Source organism: Hemitrygon akajei, chromosome 17, assembly GCF_048418815.1.
Source record: "Hemitrygon akajei chromosome 17, sHemAka1.3, whole genome shotgun sequence".
Classification (NCBI taxonomy): Eukaryota; Metazoa; Chordata; class Chondrichthyes; order Myliobatiformes; family Dasyatidae; genus Hemitrygon; species Hemitrygon akajei.
The window spans coordinates 46,663,252-46,687,795 of NC_133140.1; the positions used below are offsets into that span (position 1 = coordinate 46,663,252).

Genomic DNA, 24,544 nt, shown 5'->3' on the forward strand with positions numbered 1-24,544 from the left:
GGAAAGAGGTGAAACACCATCGGTCATTGGAAAAGCACTAGGCTACAGTCGGTCAACGATCAGAACAATTTTAAAGGATAATGTGAGAATAATGGAGCATGTGAAAAGCCCTGCCCCGATGAAAGCTACAATTATTACTAAGCAACGCAGTGGTTTAATTATTGGAATACATATGTTCCTTAAGTGTTTAATATGCATAGAAAGGTAAAATATATACTATATACTAAGACAAATGTTTGACTAACTGACGCTAAATAATACCAGATGTACTTGTTCCGACTTAGGTACAAATCCAACTTAAAGACAGACTCAGGATCGGAACTCATTTGTAACCCGGGGACTGCCTGTAGTTGATGCCTGGAGAAATTCAGCAATGATCATGTTGAACAGCAGAGCAGACTTAAGGGGCCGGGTTGAGTGAATTCTGGATCTTTTGTTCTTGATTACTTTCAAGCGGATTTCTGGGTCTTCTGCACAGAAACAAAATGTCATTTTAATTTCTCTACATTTCCTTACTTCCTCTAATCGCTTCTCCTCTCTTAATTTGTAAGAGGTTCACATTAACTTTAGCTAATCTTTTCCTTTTCAAAGTCCATAGAGGCTTTTACATTTTTAATGTTTGTTTTCAGATGACTCACATACTTATCATTTGCTTAATGATATCCTCTGTAAAAATTTGGTATTTTCTCAGTCCTTAGACTAGTGTTCTTTTTGGCAACATTAAAAGCCTTTTCATTTGATCTACTTGGAACACTTCTCCTGTTGCAATTTGTTTTTGTCGTAAAGGAATATATTGGATTCCAGTTAATTGGGACATCAGCTAATTGGAGTAGCTGCTTATTAGGCAAACTCTTAGAGAACAGAAAGCTAATTGAGAAATAGCCGGGATTTCCTTTGTTTATTTGGGACACTATGCCGCTTAATTGAGACGGGAGAGTGTTGCCGAATAGTTTCTAACTAGCATCAGTCGCTTGCACTTGTGTGGCCATTAGACATTACATTGTGCTTAGAGCAAATAGTTTTTAAGTGGCATCAGTTATGTGTGTTTGTGTTCAAAAAGCAATTTTTGTCACTGATTGTTGGCAAGAAATAAGCAGTAAGGCAATTAATTGATTTGCTCTCTGCGGTTTCAAGCATTCGGGCTTGGAGATGTAAGAAACGGCTGGGAGTGAAAATGAAACAATTTCACTACTTCGAGTTAGGAACTGCAATGACAACCATTTTGAATGTTAAAATGAAAATGAAGATTTGAAGGTTGCAACAGTTTCTAACTCTCATCAATCACATACACTTGTATGGCCGTTAGAAATTACACTGTGCATAGAACGAACAGTTTTAAAATAGTGTCAATTGGGTATGCTTGTGTTATGTTATTCATTTGGGCCGACTGATGCCGAATTAAAAAGTAGTGGTTTTGGACATGACTTAGTGCAGGAAGGCAGACCATTATCTGCACTGATCTTGTTCATTTACAGTTGCTCAAAAGAACACAGCTGTATGCATACTTTTCATGATAACAGTTAGGAACTAATACACAGTTTCATAATACTGTCATAATATTGGTAAAATTAGTTCAGTGTTTCATTTAAATAAATAATTTGTTACTGGGTTTAACAGTAGTTTGTCTTTTTAAAACTCTTTCTATGAAACTTCAACTAATTGAGACAGCCAATTAATTGGGCAAAAATGTACTGGTCCCGAAGTGTCCCAATTAACTGGAATCCATTGTATATTGTATATTTGTTGTAATTTATATGTTTATTTCTTTATATGTTAATATTCATTATTTGATATGATATCATTAAATACAGCCTTGCAGTTTACCAGCACCAAACCATGTTCACTAATTTTGTTGTTTCCTTGGTATGGATGCAAGTTCCTGAATTCAGATTGATCTAAATCTCTTTAAAACTTTGCATAGAATTCTATTCTATTTTGATTACTGTCAGCTTATTAATTCACTTCTCGTTGTTGTGCAGTTTTGATTTGAATGCTTGCACCAAGCTCCTTAAAATAGCTAAGGGGAAAGGGAGCTGACTTTTGTACTTGTAATAGTTGTATTTAAAGCAAATCCTTGATGGGTTCATTGTTGTGATTAGCTACCAGTGCTGATCTCTGAGTGCCTGACTGTTGACAAAGGTCATGAGCATGGAACAGCTTTGAGAATGAACCCACTCTGTTACTCATAGACCATTGGTTTTTATATTTGCATTTCTATAACAATATTCTACTAATGGAAAGGAGCTCCTCAAATTTAATAGCAAAGACTATGGTGCAGTTGCTGTTTTTGTCAATATTAAGCCCAGTAAGATTTTATGGCCGTAACAGTATCTAACTAGAGTCAATTATGTGCACTTATGTGGCCATTAGAAACTACACCGTGCTTGGAGCGAACAGTTTTAAAATGGTGTCAGTTGCGTGTGCTTGTGTTACATTATTCGTTTGGGCCGACTGATGCCAGATTAACAAGTGGTGATTTTTGGACATGACTTCATGCAGGAAGGTAGTCCATTATTGAGCCTGGTTGTACAAACTTATTCTAAGCCATACAAAGCCAGACCTGATGGAAGCACTGTGATCATTGGAAGCAGATTGAAGGGCCAGGAGGGAAGGATACTCCTGAGTAGTCTTTTACAGTGGATCTCAGAGCATTCCTCTGACAGTTTTGACCTCACGATGAATCGCTGCTGTTTGATGGATGAAGGCAAATAGTATGGAGATAACAAGTCACTAAAACACAGGTACTCAGTTACAAATACTACCCTGGTGCTTTGGATTATAATAAGAATAAGCTGTCTAATTTCATAGTCTGTCAATTTCGAGAATCTCCACACAGTGCTCAACCAAAAGGACCCTTCACTTAATTAAGATAAAAAGTAAAATGAATGCTTTGTTTGACATAACAACTCTGTTTAAAGGAAATTTAATTTAGAACTTAGAATTTGATGAATTTTTTTTGTGTGTATAGTTGCGATAGCTTTCTGTTTGGTTTAATTGTCCTACCTCCCTGTGGTGTTTCATTTATGGCCAAGGGAAGCTAGGACCCTTTTTAGGTGGGGTATTTAGATGTCCGTGCTGGGTGTCTGGGGTGAGCTGCTGTCCTCGGAAGGCTGAATTCTTCCTTCTGCATTTCAGAATGCACACCAACTTTTCTGATACAGGTTTAAGGACATTGCTAAGGTCCTTAACCAATAGTGAAAGGAGAAATCTTGACAAAGGAAAAGACTTGTAAAATCTGTAGTGCTATTGGAATTTTTACAAGACAGTGTGCAGAGTCTGCCCTAATCCAGATTGCACTTCAGATTCATGTGATCTGAGCTGCGCACCTCTTGGGGTAGGGGTGGGCGGTGGTGCAAACTGTTTGTTCAACAGAGACTTTTAGTGGCTATTGTGTTCTTTACATAGAGAAGAAATAATTTGCTCTAACTGGGTAGGTATTGAACCAAGCTGAATGCTTCCTTCCTTTCTTTCAGGCCTTTCTGCCCTGTGGGGTTGTGCTGCACTGTGTTGACGTGGTAGACCATGTGTACCTCAGGCCATGTGCAGCAGTAACCTTTGCTCTTTAGAAACAACTGTCTGATCCAGGACAGCTCAGTGAAACTTTGTGTTCCTGCTTCCTCAGTGAAGGCTGATTTATACTTGTGCATACAGGCTACGCTGCAGCCTGCACCGTAACCCTGATTTTCACTTCTGCATCTCTCTACGCTGTAGTGAGCATACGTTGGTGTGCGCCAAAATGCTAGTTGGCGGTGGGGTTTCTATGCCACTGCTTTGAGTTTCTTCGTGAGAGACTTGGACGAGGAAATGCATATCAAACATTTTCACATGGCGGTAGGTAGATTTGATGATTTGGTTCATCTATTTTGCTTTGGTGTACGCATAGCCTACAAACGTGGCAGAGAAGAAGTAACCAGAAATGCGTAGGAGGAAATGCGATGCTTCCAAGCGGACCAATCACAGTTGTTGCAGTCTGCGTCGCAGCGACGCATGAGTAACTTTTCTGGAGAGGTGCATGTCACCCTACGGCGTAGGGTACGTGATACCCATGGCGTGGATGTGACACACAAGTATAAATCAGCCTTAAGGTGCTGCTGCTGCTTCTATCTTTGTTGATGGCTCTGAAAAGGATAACAAGTGATTGAATAGTTAATAGTCCCTGATTACATTATGGAAGGAAGTTTTTCCATTAAATCTGTGCCAACTGTCTATCAGAGAAATTCATTCGGAGAGTCATAGGGTTGTCCAGTATAGAAGTGACCACTCAGTCCAATGGTGTCTATGCTGACTTTTCGCTCATTTACACTAATCTGACTTGCCTATATTATGCTTTATTTATTTAAATGCTTGGCTAAATCTCTCAAGTATGGTGATTGTATCTAACTTGACTACTTCCTCTGGTAGTGATATTAACAAGTAAGTGTTTTAAAAAAAAAATCCTCTCAAATCCCCTTTAAACTACTTTCTCTCACCTTAATTTCCGTATTTTTGTTAGTCAAACTCTATCACCCTCTTTCCACAACCTTGCGATTTTTCTTCCTATCATGTACTTTTTGAGTTCATATTTGATTGCTTCAATTGAGCCTTCCTCTGAACGAGACTTTAGACTCAAATCAGAGACATTTTCCTCATGCCACTCTGGATTCTTTTGCCTGTCATATCAATTTTAGGTTGCCTATTTCTTGTCCCCTTTATTATCAATAAGAATAATTTCTCTCTGTGCCATTCATGATTTTAAATACTTCCAATTGATTTTCTTATAACCTTTACTTATTCCATGCTGGAGAACCCTAGCTCTCTATCCTCTCCATGTAGCTAAATCCCTCAACCCTGAAATCATTTTGATCTCTTCTGTCATAGTGTTTTGCATCTAAAATCTGGTGCTTGGAATTGGGCTTTTTCAATCAGTCCAGCCATTTTCAATGCATAATATATATGTGTCTGGGTTTTGTACTTTAGGTTTGTGCCCTCTGGTTCAAATTACATATTCCATAATATAATACTTTTATTTCACTTTCATACATTTCTCAGCAACAAAACTCATTCTATCAACTTGTCCTATGTTTCCCTGAAGTATATCACTATCCTCTTCACAGTTTATGTTTTGTGTGCAAATTTGGAACATGTATCTTGGCCACTAAAGTCCGAATACTTTAAGAGCAGTGATACTAGTATTGACACTTGCAGAACTGTAATATAAATATTTATATAGAAAATGACCTTTTGCTGCTATTCCCAGTTTTCTATTACTTAGCTAGTTTTCTATTTATGCTGCTAAAGCCCCTTTCATGCCTGTTTTTGGGCATTGTATCAATTGCCTTTTGGAACCACATTTCCCTGGGTGACATCTTGTTTCAACAAAATATTCCATTAAGTTAGTTGGGCATGATTTTATTATTAACAATTTAATTGCTATTATATTCAAATGCTGTTTTTCTAATCATTCACACTTGTCCAACTAACTTCTCATTCTATCCCAGACTATTGCTTCTAGAACTTTCCCTACTAAAAAGGTTAATCAAATTGGTCTGAAGGGGTGTAACCTTTCACCAATTTTTGTTCGCTGGTATATCATCATTATTATTAGTCGTGATCTTTGGTGTGGCCGATCATGGTCTTATCCATAACCATGATTGTTCTGGGCAAGTTTTTCTACGCAAGTGGTTTGCCATTGCCTTCTTCTGGGCAACGTCACTGGTGTACAACCCTTGCAATTTCCCATAACACGTGTACCACCCCTTAATATATAGTTGTTTGAGAAATTATGATCAACATTTCTGCCAAGGGTACAGCTTACTTGAATTAATGATTTATCTGCTTTAAGTATAATTCACATTTCTTCTCCATATTAATTTTTGACCTCTTCCAAATCTCACTTCCATTTCTGTGGCTGAGACTCCAGTAGCATCATTTTCCATTCTGAAGACTTTGTGAAGTGCTCATTTTGGGCTTTGATCAACCTGTTTCTCTTGTAATGCTTTTCCTGTTTATTTATCTATAGAATATATTTGAATTCCTTTTTTTAAATTTTCAGTATTTTCTCATGATGTTAGCCTCATTTCATTTTTTACATTTCCTTCTGAACTTTTTGTTATCAGCCCAATTCCCACTTCTGCTGACAACCTGGCATCTGTCATTTGCTCCTGTTTTCCTTGCCTTATTTTCCCTCCATCCTTTTGGTCAGCCTGGAAACTCTGACCACAGTGTTCCTATCTTTCTCGCTCATGGGAATTTACCTGGGCTTTAGCTAATATATTTTCAACTGATTTGCCTCCCATTATTTAAGTACACTTTTGTTTCCCAGCATACATAGAATATAGATCAGTATAGCACAGTACAGGCCTTGTAGCCTACGATGTTTGTGCTGATTGTTTAACCTACTCCAAGATCAATCTTAACACTTCCCTCTCACATAGCCCTCCAGTTCTCATTCATCCATGTGCCTCTCTAAAAGTCTCTGAAATGTCCTAATGTATCTGCTTCTGTCACCACTCATGGCAGTGCATTCCATGTACTTACATGTAAAAATGCTACCTCTGACATTCTCCTATACTTTCCTCCAATCACCAAAAAATTATGCCCTCTCATATTAGCCATTGCCGTCTTGGGATAAATGTGTTGGCAGTCCATTCGACTGAAGCATCTTCTCATCTCTATCAAGTCACCTCATGTCCTACTTCGCTCAAAAGAGAAAAGCCATAGGTTGCTCAATCTCTCCTCACGAGACACATTCACTAAACCAGGCAGAATCCTGGTAAATCTTCTTGGCACTCTCTCTACAATTTCCACATCCTTCCTGTAATGAGGTGACAAGGTGCTAACACAATGCTAAGTGTGGCCTAACTAGAGATTCAGTATTACCCCGCGGCTCATAAACTCAATGCCCGATAATGAAGGCCAACAAAACAAGTGCCTTCTTAACAACTCTATCAACTTGCATGGCATCTTTGAGGGATCAATGGACATGGACCCCAAGATCCTTCTGCTCCTCCACACTGCTAAGAAACCTTGTACTCTTCCTTCAAGTTCGACCTGCCAAAGTGTATCACTTTACTGTTCTCCAGATTGTATTCTATTTGCCATGATGCAGTCGCTATTTACCCCGGCCAATTCCATTCACAGCCCATTGAAACTGAACTCTTCTCCGGTTGATTACTGAAAGATGGATGGAATCCACACGACAGTCCAAGGCACAACTCTTTGGCCCTTGGAAGAAATTTGGAGGAGAATCTTGGTGATAATTTTCCCTCTGGCAAACAACAGATACTGCAATCAAATTTATCTTTTTTTTTTGGCAGATTGTCACACTTACAGTGTCTCTGAAGTCCCTGAGCCATATTTTTCTTTTCCCAGAAATTAAGTTGTAAATTTGTGATTGAAGTTCTTCACTGCCAAGTTTTAGAGCTTCAATAATGAAGCATATGAACGTGAGATCTTATTGTTTTTCTGTTGGCAAATAGCCTTTGTGACTTGCTGTTGGGCAGCATTGGTGATGACATTGGCCTGATAGTTTACTGCACAATGGGGTCAAAGGTGCTTAAAGATAGAAGCGTGACTGTTGAGTTGTTAATGCATAATGTATCTTCATAAGGTTCTTGAAGCCATCTCCCTCCTTGTCATTCGTACTTTAACCATAATAGACTTTAAATTGCTGGAGGATGGGAACTGAACTGAAGAGACAGAGGAAGAGCCGGTTTTGCTCACAAATAGAGAAAGCTTGCAGACAGCATGAGAGGGAGGATAGGCAGGTGATAGAGAAAGGGTGCATTCAGATTGATGGTTTGAGATGTGTCTATTTTAATGTAAGGAGTATCATGAACAAAGCGGATGAGCTTAAAGTGTAGATTGGTACTTGGAGCAATGATGTTGTGGCCATTACATCATTGGCTCAGGGACAGGAATGGCTACTTAGAGTGCTAGGCTTCAGATGTTTCAGAAAGGACGGTGGGGGGAGGGGCAAAAGAGGTAGGGGGCGTGGAACAGCTGATCAGAGATAGTGTCACGGCTGCAGAAAAGGAGGAAGTCATGGACGGATTGTCTACTGAGTCTCTGGGTGGAAGTTAGGAACAGGAAAGGGTCAATAACTCTACTGGGTGTTTTTTACAGACCACCCAATAGTACCAGGGACATTGAGGAGAAGAAAAGGAGACAGATTCTGGAATGGTGCAATCATAACAGGGTTGTCGTGTTGGGAGATTTTAATTTCCCCAATATTGATTGGCATCTCCCTAGAGCAAGGGGTTCAGATGGGGTTAAGTTGTTAGGTGTGTTCAGGAAAGTTTCCTGACACAATATGTAGATAAGCCTACAAGAGGAGGGGCTGTGCTTAATCTGGTATTGGGAAATAAACCTGGTCAGGTGTCAGGTCTCCTAGTGAGGGAGCATTTTGGAGATAGTGATCACAATTCTATCTCCTTTACCATAGCATTGAATAAGGATACGAGCAGATAAGTTAGGAAAACATTTAATTGGAGTAAAGGGAAATATGAAGCTATCAGGCAGGAACTTGGAAGTATAAATTGGGAGCAGATGTTCTTAGGGAAATGTACGGCAGAAATATGGCAAATGTTCAGGGGATATTTGTGTGGAGTTCTGCATAGGTACATTCCAATGAGACAGGGAAAGGATGGTAGGGTACAGGAACCATGGTGTACAAAGGCTGTAGAAAATCTAGTCAAGAAGAAAAGAAAAGCTTACGAAAGTTTCAAAAAACTAGGTAATGATAGAGATCTAGATTATAAGGCTAGCAGGAAGGAACTTAAAATGAAATTAGGAGAGCCAGAAGGGTCATAAGAAGGCCTTGGCAAGCAGGATTAAGGAAAACCCCAAAGCATTCTACAAGTATGTGAAGAGCAAGAGGATAAGATGTGAGAGAACAGGACCAATCAAGTGTGACAGTGGAAAAGTGTGTATGAAACCGGAGGATGTAGCAGAGGTACTTAATGAATTCTTTGCTTCAGTATTCACAATGGAAAAGGACCTTGGTGTTTGTAGGGATGACTGACACAGACTGAAAAGCTTGAGCATATAGACATTAAGAGAGAGTATGTGCTGGAGCTTTTGGAAAGTGTCAAGTTGGATAAGTCACCAGGACCAAATGAGATGTACCCCCAGGGTACTGTGGGAGGCGAGGGAGGAGATTGCTGAACCTCTGGCAATGATCTTTGCATCATCAATGGGGACCGGAGAGGTTATAGAGGATCGGAGGGTTGCAGATGTTGTTTCCTTATTCAAGAAAGGGAGTAGAGATAGCCCAGGAAATTATAGAGCAGTGAGTCTTACTCAGTGGTTGGTAAGTTGATGGAGAAGATCCTGTCAGGCAGGATTTATAAACATTTGGAGAAGCATAATATGATTAGGAATACATGGCTTTGTCAAAGGCAGGTCATGCCTTTTGAGCCTGATGAAGTTAGAGCAGTGGATGTAGTGTATATGAATTTCAGCAAGGCATTTGATAAGGTACCCCATGCAAGGCTTTTTTTGGAAGTAAGGAGACATGGGATCCTAGGTACATGGAGTTTAGAGAAATAGAGGGCTATGGGTAACCCTAGGTAATTTCTAAAGTACCGTAGATTCCGGATTTTAAGCCGCTACATTTTTCCCACATTTTGAACAGCTTTGAACTTTGCGGCCTTTAATACGGAGCGGCTAATACATGATTTTTTTCATGCCGCCTCGTAAACATTTTGCCTCATAACAGTAGACCAATAAAATTGATGAGTAGTTCACAGAGGTCCAATGAAATTGTACGATAAATCAAGCGCACTTTCACAATTAAATTATTGTAAATCAGTCATTTGTACTCACCCTCATCAACATGGAAAACACTCAAAGCATTGTGCTGCCTTATGGCAGTTATTTAGTTTATAATATTTTCGCTTAGTAATTCATTTTCTAGTTAAAGTTAGAAGAGTTTTAACTATATTTGTTTTCTGTACTACATCGCGGGATGCTATGACGTCACACCCGGTTTCGCGGTGTCTTGTGGGAAAAATGCCGTTTGCGATAAACGGAAAGGCAGGGGTCGAGCAGCGGAGCGAAACGCTGCTTTTAAGTTAAAGGCGATCAATAACTTTTCCTGGTAGGCTGCAGTATATATATTTTTTACCAGTCGTTAGGAGATATTGGAATGTTGTTCAGTAAAGAAGTATACGCAACGTATATTTAAAAGTAGCCGCGTTACGGGCACGGTTCGAAAAAAAGCATTTGCAATATGTATTTGTTTTTGTTACCATATGGATTTAATTAAAAGTTAAAAAATCCTCACGTGTAATATCTTTCTGTGTAAATATCTCATATTACAACGTGGGACACCTGCGGCCGAAAATCCGGTGCGGCCTAAAATCCGGTGCGGCCTTTACAATTAAAAAATTGATTTTATTTCTAAAATTAGAGCCAGCGGCTTTTAATCAGGTGCGCTCTGTAGTCCGGAATCTACGGTAAGTAGATGTTTGGCACGGGATTGTGGACCAAAGAGCCAGTATTGTGCTGTAGTTTTTCTATGTTTCTGTGTTAAATTGTGAGTGAGGATCAGTTTGTCTTTCTGTGGCATGCAGTTATTTGATGGTTCCAGGATTTGGTCGGAAGGGTTCATAACACTAGTGTACAAGTTCTGCATTGGAGTGAGCTAAATGATCATGAAATATTTTTGCATCATATAAAGGATGATCATTCTTCAAGTCAAAGCTCCCAACTCAAGAATACTGCTCTTCAATAGAATTACCAATCCAGAAGGTAATATGCAAACTGCCTTGTTCTTTGATCCAGGAAGATGGATAGAAGATGAGAGAAGTCATGCAGTCATGTTGCAGGGTGCGGGGAAGCAAGGAAGAAGCAGTAAACAAGGACATTTGTCTCTGAATCTGGAGTATGTATGTTCGTGATTCATGAATGCATATGTGTGAGTACTGAGAGCAACTTGCAAGCAAGCAGCAAAGCCTGGTGTTCAGCCATCTTCCAGCTGTTTGCCATTGGACCAAGTTCTTGCTCTGTCAAATCTGTGTGGTACTTAGTGTGAAATGACCATCTAGTGTTCAGAGAAGGCACAGGCACATACCTCCACTCTTCATCCTGAGGTTTGGAATCTGAAATGTCCGGGCTCTAATGTATGGCCTCAAGCATGACAGACCTGCCGTCATAGTCCAGGAAATGGATTTTTCATATTTGACATTACCACGTTGAGTGAGACAAGATGAGCAGAAGGTGACCAGCTAGGTTTGCTGGAAGAGACGTTATTTCCTCTGTTAAACTAGATTGTTGGTTGTTGCTTAAATTTGACTGACATTTTGCTACTGTTATTATGTTGTTTGTTATTTTACATGCAAGCTGTTGGGCAAAGATGAGAAAGGATAGGCTGAATGAATTTGTTCTGAATGACTAGTTTCTGTTATTTCCAATGATGTACTTTTGTACTAATGGTCAAACTTAACAGTCATTTCTCATTTTGTCAATTATTTTGTTATTTTCTTGTGCTGTGTGGATTGAATGAAGCTTTTCAAGGAAGCTTAAAATGGTTAAAATGGTAATATTTTTTGCAAACAAAAGGTTCTCATCCCACAGTTATAGCTTGGAGAATGACTGACTAATTCAAAACAAATATGCATACATTAAAGAACTGTGCAGAGTCAGGAGTAGTTTAGTTCACAGTGATTTGATTCTATCCAGCTATTCTGTAGGTATGCTGATCTGCAGCGTGATTTTATTTTCAGAGGGTTAACAAACTCAAGCTAAAATACTGCACAGCTGACCCAGTCAACAAATTGTAGAACATGTGATACAATTAGGATGTTATCCTGAGGACCGAGTTGCAAATCTATAGCTCTCACAACAAATGACTTGACATATTACAACCAATTACATGGCATCGGCATGGGGTTCAGAGCAGCATGGTAATCGATCATAGAGTTGTGAATAGCTTGGCACTTCCTTTGCTTTCCAATTGTGTAGAGGGCAAGGCATTCAGCCAGAAGAAGGATATTGATGACAGTGAAGCCTATGTAACTTCCAACAGGGTGGACCTGATGACTGATGATGTGGCCAAAATTTTATTTGCCTCTGCAGCTGAAGTCATAAAGAAATTAAGTTGGTTCTTGCTTGGCTTGTCAGATTCTAAATGGGGACCTGTTAAAATAACTACCAAGAGAAGGAATTTTTTAATATAAAAAGCAAAATCTTTGAAACAAGTTTGAGTAACTTGGAGAAGCCAAGGTATTTGGAGAGGTAATGATAATCAATACACATGAAGCTTGAGGCTGGTTGGGACATGAAATGCATACACTTTGGAAGCTCATGAATGCAGAAAAATATTGCCAAATCATTTTTCTTTTGTGAATTGGAAGTCAAAAGATTCCATAGGCTAAGTAGTTACATCTAAAATGTCTACAATAATTCAGCAGACACCTGAATCCAATTTGAAGAAACAGAGGGAGAGCATCATAATGTGAAAACTGTTGGATAATATTAGTAACTCATTTGTATGGAAGAAGGAAAAACAGGTGAAAACTACTGAACAATTAAGAAACTATAATGAACAATTTCTTTGGGACATGGTTCACTTGGTGTCTTGCAGATGTGGACAATATCTGCCAGATAGCCCACTGGAAAATTAAAATCTGTTTCAGCATGAGAGTGGGGAACAACAGTCATTGTAGAGATCAGCACTGAGAACTGTCAAATTGCTTTGGGACTTTAGTACTGGGGCTGGAAGGTTAGATTTCTTTTGAGGGATTGAAACATCAGTGCCCCAGAGCACAGTTTTTCAGTTCACAAATGGAATCCAACTGAGTCTAGAAAATATCATGATGGAGAATGTTGGCATTTTGGGTTACAGTGAGTATAGAATATTCCAAAGTGTAGTTTAAAAGAAAATCAGTTGAGAGTTGTTATGGTGAACATGTGGAAATTTTCCTTGATATAAAATTATAACACCTTGTCAAAGGTAAGTATAAGACATTTAACCTTGTGTTAAACCTCTTGAAGATTGTAGCTGTATCAGCATATGGGCCAAAACTCTGATTTAACTTGTATATCCTCCAGTTTCAGATATTGTACAGGAATGATTCATGAGCCCAACTAAAGTGAAGTGAGGGAAAATTTTCCATTGTCACCCAGTTTTGTTTCAATAGTGTCTTGATAATATGGTAGAAAAACATCTTTATAGATTGTCTTGGGGGTGTCTGTTGCAGACATTTTGTAAGAATTGTATCTTTGGCAAATAATACGTTGCTTGCTCATTCACCTGGAGATCTGTTGTATCTGACAGAGTTAATTAGTGGATGTGGGATGTAATGGTGGACACCCCAAGGGAAATGTCATTGCTCTGCCTACTTAAAGGAATTAAAGTATTGTTTGAAAGAACCTGAGAGGGTACCTTCATTTGACAGTTGTAACATGCTGAATTGTGCATGATGGCATGATTCCAGTTGGTGATTTTTTTTTGATACTTGGGATTCTGGTGAATGCCAGTTTTAGCTTGATGCAGTTCTCTGGGATTATGCTCCCAGAAGAGCAAAAATGTTTTTTTCTTGTTTCACTTCAGTTACAGTAATGTTCCTGCACAGACTGTGTCATTGCTTTGAGGCATTCCAAGTTAAAAGCTTTCTTTGATCCATGCATTAGACTTGGTCAGAGCTAATGTTAAACAAATTGGAATCCTGGGATTAGCAGAAAGCACCTTTGGGACCCTCTTGCAAAATTCCTGGAGGATAGGTCCTTGAAATTAAAAACATGGCCCTTCAATAAATAAACACGTGGAATGACATGAGTAATTTTGTTTCAAGCAATGTTCAAATGAATACATCACCAAAGTCCAATGTCATTATATAGGTGAATAAAATTTGAGGGGAGAGCTTTTTTTTCTTTGTTTGAGGCCACTCATTTCAGTCCCCGGCTCTCACAGATGAATCTTGCAGTCATCCTTACTTTTGCCATCTTGAGCTATTTTATAAATGATCACCAATTTACGCTCAGCTTAGATGTGGACTAAGGTGAATTTTCTCTTTTTTTTCTGTCCAGCTGACAAAACTGTCTATATTTTCCTGTATACTAAAACTTTAGTCCTTACTGTTGACACCACAATATTTTCTTTACCACATGCAAATTTCTTAATCATGATCCCTACTTTTTAGCTCTGAACCATCAAAATATACGACACAACATAAAGGACAAACTGCTGTGGAGCACATTGATTTCTGTCACTGTGCCACAGTACTGTGCTAAATTCTTAGGCACCCTAGATTTTTTAATATAAATCTTGTTTTAGATGTTTATTTTTTGTTTTCTGTATTAATGTGTCAGAAAAGAACACATTTTAGATTTCCAAACGTTCATTTTCCAAAAAAGTTACAGAATTTTTTGTATTTCATTAAAGAAAGCAATATATTAAGTAACAGACCACTTTTATTAAAACCCTGATTACTTTGTGGCCCAATACATGATTAAACAAAGATAACAAGCAGGTACTAATCATCAATGACAATGAGTTCAATGAGCTAAACTGATTAACTGAAACTGGTGTAGAAGGAATCAAACTGGGTGAAGGACAACCAAGCTAAAAGGTGAGGTGTTGCAGATGTGATGGTTTAACCTTCAAATCATCAATTCTTACACCACGGCAGAGTTAGCCTAGCAACAAGACACAAGGTGGTCATCCTGCAACACCAAGTTCTCTCCCAAGCAGAAATTTTACGGTAGACAGGAGTTTCAAGGTGTGCTGACCAAGCTCTTTTGAAGAAGCACAAAGAAACAGGCAAGGTTGAGGACCAGTGGTTGGCCACAGAAACTGAGTGCAGTAAATGAGTGATACATCAAATGGATGTCCCTTCTAAATCTGCTAACGGCTCTGAACTCACAGAAACCACTGCAACACAGTACAGCCCTCTATAGTCTGGAGAAACCTTGTCAGAAGTGGCCTTCATGGAAGAGTCGCTGCCAAAAAGCCATTACCTGTGCACTACACAAGGACTGGGGTGCTAAACAATGGCAGTAAGTACTCTGGACTGACAGGTCAAAACTTGAAATTTTGACTCAAACAGGAGGCAGTTGGTCTGTAGAAGAGCTGGAGAGGACTAGATGGATGAGTGCCTGCAGCCAACAGTGAAGGATGATGGAGGTTTTCCCTGCAGGTTTGGGGCAGCTTTTCTGCAAATAAAGTTGGGTGATCTGGTCACAATTAATGGAATCCTTAATACTGAGAAGTACAAGCAGATTCTCATCCATTACACTATACCATCAGTGAGGGGTTGGATTGGTCTGAACTCCATTCTGCAGCAGGACAATGACCCCAAACACACAGCCAAGGTCATAAAGAACTATCTTCAGTGTAAAGAAGAACAAGGAATTCTGCAACAGATGGTGAGGCCTCCATAGAGATCTGATCTCAACATCATCGAGGCTGCCTGGGATTACCTGGAGAGACTGAAGCAACTGAGAGAGCCAAAGTCTGCAGAAGAACTGTGGCAAGTTCTCCAAGATGCTTGGAACAACCTACCAGCTGATTTCTTATAAGTATACCATCATGCAGTTTTAAGAGGATTGATACAGTTTTAAAAGTGGGGTGGGGGGGGTGTCACATAAATATTGATTCGATTTAGGGTTATTTTTACTCTTTGCTGCTCTTTATAGTAAATTAGTTGAAATTTAGAAACTTTTCATCTCATTGTTTTTTGAAAGCATCTTTGTTTTACAGATTTATTTTTACATGTGCTCAAGACTTTTGCACGGTACTGTAATTTGCCATATATCCTACCCCTGGATTACAAATGCCCAACTTTGGACACCCTGACACGCACAAGCTTGCAAAATATTATTAAGTAGCTGCACACACTTGTTTTGATAAGTGGCAGAACTAGTTTTCCCTCCCCCACCCCTGCCATTTTAGTTACAGTTATTTTTCTTTACCATTCTTGTATGCTTTTGATGTCATTCGTTAAAATGCTGTGAAAGTATGCTTATCATATGAAAGAATGCTTATCTTAACATACGATTTTTGTGTATTTTCTAACTTAGAAACAAAATAGTTTGTGGATGTCTGCAAAAAGAGAATTCATTCGTTATTTGGGAATGGCATGTATACATTTAGGACCTTGTCAAAAGCCTTGCAAAATTCCTGAAGACTCCATACTTTCAGTACCCATTCAACCCAAATCTTGTGAAGGGAAAAGAATCTCACTTGTGTATCGATGATCCAGTATCTGACCTAGATACCATCGACCTGTCAGTGACTCAATAGTGGAATCTAGTGGGGTAGTCCTCTTGGTAATGATCTCACTTAGATTCTTTATACCCTGTTTCCCAGAACTCTTCAAAATTAAGAAGTTTATTAGTGCTTTTTCCTCATAAGGTATATGATTCTTACAATATTAAACAGAATCATTTAGGTGCTTGCAATTCTTTTTACTACCAACATCAAGGCTGACTTGGTTTGGGCAAATGGGGTTTGTTCTCAATTTTGAGAGTAATCTGCACCTTAAATGAGTACAGCGCAAACTAGTAATGTAAATTTTTCAGTTTTGACTTAACAGTTCAAAAGAGCACGTTGGCATTACTTGTTCACCAGAAACTGTAAAGTTCTTTGCTTTTGCTGTACTGGTGATTCAGAGTTTTGTGCATCCACTCAACAGACTGAGGGATTAACGTTTACAAAGCAATACCACTCAAGGTCTGAAGAAATCAATTCAAAAGGAACTACCAGTGTCCATTTGAGGTTGTCCACTGGCATCAAGCAGCTGTAATATTGTCTGGAAGCTAAGCAGCCTATCACATTGAAGAATGTACTTCACATTTCTTTTGTTTCGAAATATTTATGTAAAATAATTTACAGCAGATACACAGAATTTTTAAGTTGATGTTTTCAAATCTGTGATTATGACATAGCAGGAACTCAAATTAATTTTGCAAGATTTTCAACTTATTTTGTGATCAAAGCAGAAAAATGTCTTCAACTTATGCTAATTCAAATGACTTCCTTTGGTTTTATTGGTGGAAGCCGGTTTGTGAAGGGGGCTGGATCACTAAAATCAATTTCACGATTTTTCCATTGAACTCTACTACGTGTAGAGAAATTGCTATCTGTTTCCCAAGGTTGTGCCAGCAATTGTTGATGCTGACATAAATCCAGCCACTGTTTTATCCTAAAATAGTGCAGCATGTCTTACTACTATTCTGTAATGTCAGCCTTTAAGCATGGCATATCTGATCACAATTGAATATTCTCATATGGAAGCCCATTCTAACTAATTTTGTACTTTGAGATCTTCCTGTTTTTGATTTATAGTTTCATTTTTAATGGTATGGAAAAGAAAGTAGTTATCACTTAGGAGAAAAATGTATCAACAAGCCAAACTTACTCTCAACTGTTCATATCAAAATGAAGACCATTTATGGATGAAGTATAATGCTTAAGAAGTAAATGAAGGCAGGTTGCATTCGCGATGTTTCCCTTTTAATAGGTTAAAGAATTCCAGTGCATAAGCCAACAAAAATTTTATTTTTAAATATGTAGTAAGGTTAGGAGCTTGATGATTTTTCAAGCTGTGCTGGAAATCTTGCATGCATTTGCCATGGTTACAAATATTAGAAAATTATGATTCTGAACAAAGGACTGAAAATAGCAAACTCTCTAATAGGTTTATTTAGCTGGCAAAACAAACTTGTTACTTGACAGTTTGTTCTGTGGCTGTTTTATTGATTTGATTAAACTCCAGACATCTATGCCTTTTCTGCACAAGTTTCAAAAGTAAAGGGAACAATGTCCTTTTTCATCTTGTAAGCAATTTCATTGTAAAGATTTAATGTATTTTAGCAATTTATATGTTTATTCCTGAAATGGGATTGAAGATTAGTGTCTTAACTATAATTTTGAAATCCTATTATATTTCCTTTAGCCGCATATGAAACAAAACACAAAATCAGGCAGTAATCGGCAACTAAAGCAATTGCCATTTGAGTGAAGCCTGTTGGAATCAGAAACGTAGAGCTGATACTGAATGGTCTCAGTGGTGTAAGCTCAAGAGTGATGTCCGGTTCTGTACTTTGTGAAATTCTTATTAAGAATGGGTAGTTTATTTGAAACAGCATACTTGTGAAGATTTACGCTGGTTTGTTGTTCAGACCAGATTTTTGTTTAAGTGGCCTGGGCTGTGTCTGTTACTGTACATTGTTGGATTAGTATCTTGCCACTCTACACTGACTGATAAATCCTATCCTGGCATAGGTTTCGTAGGGAAACTGTGTACTATTTAGGAAACTGCAGGGAGCAGGTGAAAAATTAGAGGTATAATTTGCATACCATCGCTACATGTTTCAGGAAATTTTGTTGACAGACAAATTAAATTTGCCTCATTCATATGGGTCATAATTTCTGCACATTTAAAAAAATATTAATTTTTATGAGCCAAATCTATCTATATATACATAAAGCATTTGTGTGCTTTGTTCATTAGATCCAATGTGTTGGACTTGGCTGTCACATATTAGCTCATGCAAATTACTGTGATAGCTTTGAACTTGATTGGTTGAAAATCCTCGTTCATAAAACAGTGATAAATCACAACTAAATAGGCATAGCAGATACCAATCAACACCTAGGAAGTGCTAATGAAAACTATCAATAAGCAATTTCAAAAAAACCCACAAAAGAATTGACAGTGAGATACAATAGTAAGAAGTAGATGAAATTGTTCCAGATGCTTTTTGATAGTTTTAGGATGAGGATTTATTGCTGTAAATAAATGCTGTAATAACATAATTTACAGTATGGACATGAAGATAATGAAACTTAATTAAACAATAGCCCTGAATTTGCTGGAGAGTTGCATGCATGTTGTGTATTGGGTTTTATTTCTTCATCTTCAGCTCTGGCTAATTTTGTGATGCAAATTGTAGGGCGTAAATTTATAGCGGTGTGGCAAGGTCACTGGGGCATTTGGGATTTTGGTGAATGACTGGCAATACTCTGTTCTTAACCAATGAAATATCAGAACTTGCCTGGCTACTGAAACCGTGAAGTTTCAGAATGAATATCTAATTTAAATGTTTATTGAAATAGGACTAAATTGCATACCTTTAGGATATGACATATAGACATTTGAACTAAGGCAGCCTCCTGCTCAGAGTTCTGATTGATTTTTAATTCGTACATGTTCAGGATCTAAAGGCAGCTGTTGCATACAAATGGAGAATGTATATTTTATGTCCGTTCACAGCAAATGAAATATGACGATCCTGTTTGCAAGCCAGTTATTAGCCAATGAGAATTTATTGCACTGAAGCAATTTTCTATCTGCTTTCTGTTAATTTTTAAAATTCTTCTTTAGTACTTAGTATGATTAACACAAGAGATTCTGCAGATGCTAGAAAATTTTATAAACTTTTCTATTTTATAATTTTGTAAGTTGAACACATCTTTAATGTAAAGTTTATGTTGCATGAAAAGAATAACTAGTTTGAAGTGAAAGTCTGTTCGAAACATAAGCTATCACAAAAAAAGTCCCTTACACTGTGAGATAGCAGTCAACATGTCCAGCAGTAAGATTTTGTTTTACAATGCATCATCTGTAATTTCTACATGCTCTTTGCTAGATTGTTCTTTTTTTTTCAGGATAATGGCACGCAGAGCAAATTTTACAACTTTTTTTTGACTTGCAATGAGGGGCACAAAATGTTTTTTTAATCCATTATTGCGAGCAAGCACCATGAGCTTGCTATCACTTCTGTCACCAACCTTTGGCTCAGTAGCATTTCATATATTTGAAATGTGTCCAGGAATGTTTTCTTTCAAACCCAGGAGCACTTCATTTTTTCCAGAGCCATTGCTTTTTAGCTAAATAAGGATTCTTTTTATAATTCCCAACATGGATCTATCTAAATGACCCAGACTGGCTTTTAATAAACGATTTATCTGTCCATCTATCCATCCAAACACCCCACTGACTGTGCTATCTCTTTTATTGCTTTCAGACTTCTAAATTTATCATGGGTTATCTGCATCATTCCCTCAACTGATCCTACTCACACCGTTTTAATATGTTGTGTATTAAGTGCTAATTATTTCAATAGTGGAGTGTAATAAAATACCATGATCATTTCCTTTTAAAATGTCACTATCGATTCATTCATCCTTACCAAAAAAAATTTTAAACATTCACTTCTCTCAAAAAAATCTTAGCTTATTGTGCATGCACTGATTGTCAAAGGGTACTGTTATGAAACGTTGTTTTTGGAAATATTCTCACCATAACAAAACCTGAAGGAAGGTCATTTTTGTTCAGAGAATTTGGGAAACAGGAAAAGTGAAATGAAATTTTGCAATGAAGTTGCTTGCGTGTAATACTATTAGATTTATAATGCTGCCGTGTGGATTCAGAAACCAATCTGCGGGTAGCTTTCTTAACAAAATGTGGCAGATATTACTCTTTATGCTGCACTTACCTTAATATATCTTGCCTAGTGATCAGTTTCCCAGTTTATTGACAACTTTCACATTATATGTTCATGTTGCATTGTTAATGTATTTGGCACAACAGAAGCATTTAAAAAAACAACTGCCCCAGTTACTACATTTTAATAAAAGTAGACATCGTGAAATTGTTAGGATCTTCATAAGAGACTTTAATACTGAATGTAAAATTGTTTATATATCATGTAGTCACCAAGGAAAAATCCTCAATTTAAAAGCTTGCAGTATTTAAAGCTGTGAATTAATTAGTAATGAATTTAAACAGTCTGGTAACGAACTTAATATGAATTTAGCATCTTTATGTGTAGGTTACACAGTTACTAAATCAAAAACGTTGTAATATAAATTTAAGGACTAAACAAAATTTTCTTTTCTTTTTGTGGAACAGCCATAGATTCTGTTGTGGTTATTGTTTATTGACAGTGTTGCTGAAAATTAAATCCATTGAAAGTTCCACACATATGGTGTTCTTGGCATTTGATACAATCGCCTGTCAAATCAGACAAATGACAGCTCAGAAAGGTCATGAAGGTCAGATCTCCAGGAGGTCAAAAGCAGATAACAATGTGAAACTTGGAAAAACACTTAATCATGTTGGTTTTAAAGCACAGTGGGATTTTCTTTAATTTTTGTAACATATAGATTTTATACATCAATGGAACATACTGGATTATATTTCAGGGAGCATCTAATATTTAATCCTTTTGCTTTGTAATTTTCACAGTCGTATGCTATCCTTTTGCTACAATTCAACCTGCTAATCTTAGAAATGCTGTTTATTTCATTGTTTTACAATGGGAATCATCAGAAAATAGCATCATCATGACCCTGTAAATGAGGTGTCGTCATTTAATCAACAAAATTAATTTTGCAGAATCATTTTTAAATAGTTTAGAATTTTGAGATTATGAAAATACAAGCCATTGTATTCCTTTGTTCTGTAATTGCTTCAAATTTTGATCTACATTGTGTGATTTACAGAATGTGCAACTTGTTTGTTACTTAAATGGAAGAACAGCACTCCACTGTAATAAAACATGAATATTCTGAAACGGAATTGCAATTACTTGTTTTTTACCTATGTAATCTATGTAAGGGAACTGAGTCAAAATTAAGAATGTCCATTGAAAAATAGTAGTTATCTTTGATAATATGTAAGGTCAGTCCAGTTTGTGTTTATAAATAGATATAATATTAGTTACTGTGGAAAAATATAGTGCAGTTTTCTTCAACTTACTTCAACATGCATTTTATTAGTCATAACTGGGATATACAATGAATAGATTAGTTTGTAATTTGAGATATTGCACTGGTATTACTTGTGATTTTATCTCAAACATTAAATTGTATTATTTTTCTATATTTCTCTCAATGCATATCATAGACCTTTCTGCAGCACATTTATGTGAGTTATAGTATTTTCTGCTTCATCAGCAGGAGCCTCAGGAGGAGACCAGGAGTATGATACCAAGGACGGACAACTGTTGGAAGACAGACACAGCATGACCAGTCAGGAAGAGAGAAATGAAGATGATGAAGACATGGAAGATGAATCAATTTACACCTGTGATAATTGTCAGCAGGACTTTGATTCACTGGCTGACTTGACTGAACATAGGGCACATCGCTGTCCTGGAGGTAATGTTAAATTAACTCAGCATTCTGGCTTGGGTGGACTGGTTAATTGGGTACAACTGATTAGATATTATTTTATACAAATTTAGCTAAACATGTTTTAATTTATGGGTTTACCCCAAGATTCTAATTATAACATATTGAAATTTACATTAATAATGGGGATTGTTGTATCTAAATGAAATTCTTAAGAGCATGCTCTATGAATATAATTTACCAGATATGAGTAGTGAATATTTTAGGGAGCTGTCTAGTATAATGTACTATAAGAAGTTATCTAGTTAAACATGCAAACAAAAATTAAATTGTTTCACCACTTAATAGTATAATTTCATAAATTCAAAATGTGGTCATTTGCTCTCGTGTCTATTAAATTTATCTTGTGTGGGAATTTCTTTCAGAAACTAATAAGCTGGTACATGGTCTGCATAATCGATGTACTGTGCAATATGTTTAAATGAGAACCCAAAAATTGAATTCAGGGTACTTTTGCTTTCATTTCATAAACAAAAGACTCCCTTGTTTACCAACCTTCTGAAACGTGAAATCATTCCCACAGCATATCACCCCTGTCATGGATATCTATGTCAGATCTTTTGCTGTAATATCTACCTAAAAGCATCATTCCTGTTGAAGATCAGACTACAATATTCTTGAGAGTTGTTCCTAATTAAAGGTCATGTTGAATGGAATTTCTTTCATGGCAGACAACTGGCTTAGTCATTTATTGCTGGACTTGGCTAAATCTCTTTAAATGCTACTGGGTCCTTCAGTCTTTTGTCAAAACTGCTTACTACAGTCCAAGGAATTCATGGACTTCAGTAAGACAGACGTCTTCTGTTCAACTGTTTTCATTTTGCCTCCCTTTCCCAAGTCTTCCATCCCCCCTCCCAAGTCAAATTTCCCAAGGATTTCACTAGCTAAGTCTCAAACTTGTACTTCTCATGTCCTCGTATCAAATTCAACTTGCCTATAAGATCTTTTTCCTATTCCCTGGCTTCTGTGTTGCTGACATTGATAAGTAATCCCTTTGTTTAGGTGCTGTTCACCATTTCTTCAAACCTACATTCATAACCACACATAAGAACCCTCTGTATTGACCAACAATTGGTCCATTTTTGCTCAAAACATTCTGGATACATTGTTTCCAACTTACTTTGAAGGCAGCCAATGAGATTTTTATTACCTATCCGCAGTGTGGGAATGACCCTTAAAAGGCTACAAATGATATCTTGATACGCTAAAACAGTGACACCTTGTCTCTTCTTGTAGATTAGTTTGTATCCTTTGTCCACTGTGCATTTCAGATACCGGTCCATTAGGTGAAACTGTCATCATCTAGTTCTACTGATTGATTCAAAGCCAGAGCAATGATGACTTGTGGCTTCCTAGTCGCAGACCATTAACAGCCAGTTTCATTTTGGTTTTCTATTTCTTACCTTTTTGCTATCTCTCCACAATTTTGTTAAGTTACATGGGTGTTGAGTCACTCTCACTGGTGCCTCACTTGATCCTTTGCCTTTGATTTGTTGTCTGATATCTAGTGCTGGAGGAACAAATATAAATCTCAAGTGATTTCCTTTAATATCTGCCAAAAACTCTTGTGTCTTAGCCACCCCTCTCCCTGACAAATATTGAGTTGGGACCTTGGCATCTTTTTTGATCCTGAAGTGGGCTTCTGACTTCATATCCAGCCCATTTTCAGAAATGTCTCAATAACTGTGATTACTACTGAGGATTGATTTCCCAAACCTTTATTCTTGTCATTGTTGCTCTCATATTTGACTATTCCATTACTGCCTGACTTCTCATACTTTCTTCACTTTCTATCAACTTCCAAATCTTTGCTGCTCATGTGCTCACCCTCACCAACCCACATTCACCCTTATGCTTGCTGACTTTCGCATTAGTGCTTGCACCAGTAACAACTCAGATCTTTACATTGTTGTATCTCTTCTGTTTCTGTAACCTCTTCCAGTCCCACAATCTTCTGAGGTCCTGTATTCTTCTACTTTTGCACCTTCTGTTGTTTATTTGTTCTCTTGTTAGTTGAAATGTCTTTTATTATTCAGACCCTCCATTTAAGATCAGTATTAGTAAGTGTACAAACGTCTCCATATGTGGCATTGCCAAATTTTGTTGACCTCCCCATCATAGTTTGCTGATTTCCATTTACTCTGCCCCTACTTCGATTATTTGTTTTTAAACCTCTCAGCTATATCTTATTCATTCTCATGCATGGTAAAATGAATGTCATTCTTAAAGAACTATTCTGCTTTTGAAACCAGTATACGATGATGTCCTGTCGGTTACTGTGTGCTGGTAGATGGATGAAACCACTAAAAGTCAAATCATCTGCTGGGGTGCAAGTGGGTATAGAGTTACTCGTGGATGGAGATGTAAATAATCACCTTATTTAGACTTTTAAATAAGTTTGACAAATTCCAGATTTTAACA

At 37.5% G+C, this 24,544-nt stretch overlaps 1 protein-coding gene across 7 annotated transcripts in view; it reads left to right on the forward strand.

Moving 5' to 3' along the window:
- Window positions 1-24,544, forward strand: part of znf423 (zinc finger protein 423) — a 383,906-nt gene that overhangs the window by 110,788 nt on the left and 248,574 nt on the right. For 4 of the 7 annotated variants that reach the window (XM_073070050.1, XM_073070054.1, XM_073070052.1 and 1 more), the window contains one exon: window positions 21,890-22,090. In XM_073070050.1, the coding sequence (XP_072926151.1) occupies window positions 21,890-22,090 (201 nt within the window). Of the gene's footprint in view, window positions 1-21,886; window positions 22,091-24,544 lie in introns of all 7 variants that reach the window. The other 3 variants (XM_073070049.1, XM_073070051.1, XM_073070053.1) reach the window with 1 other exon arrangement.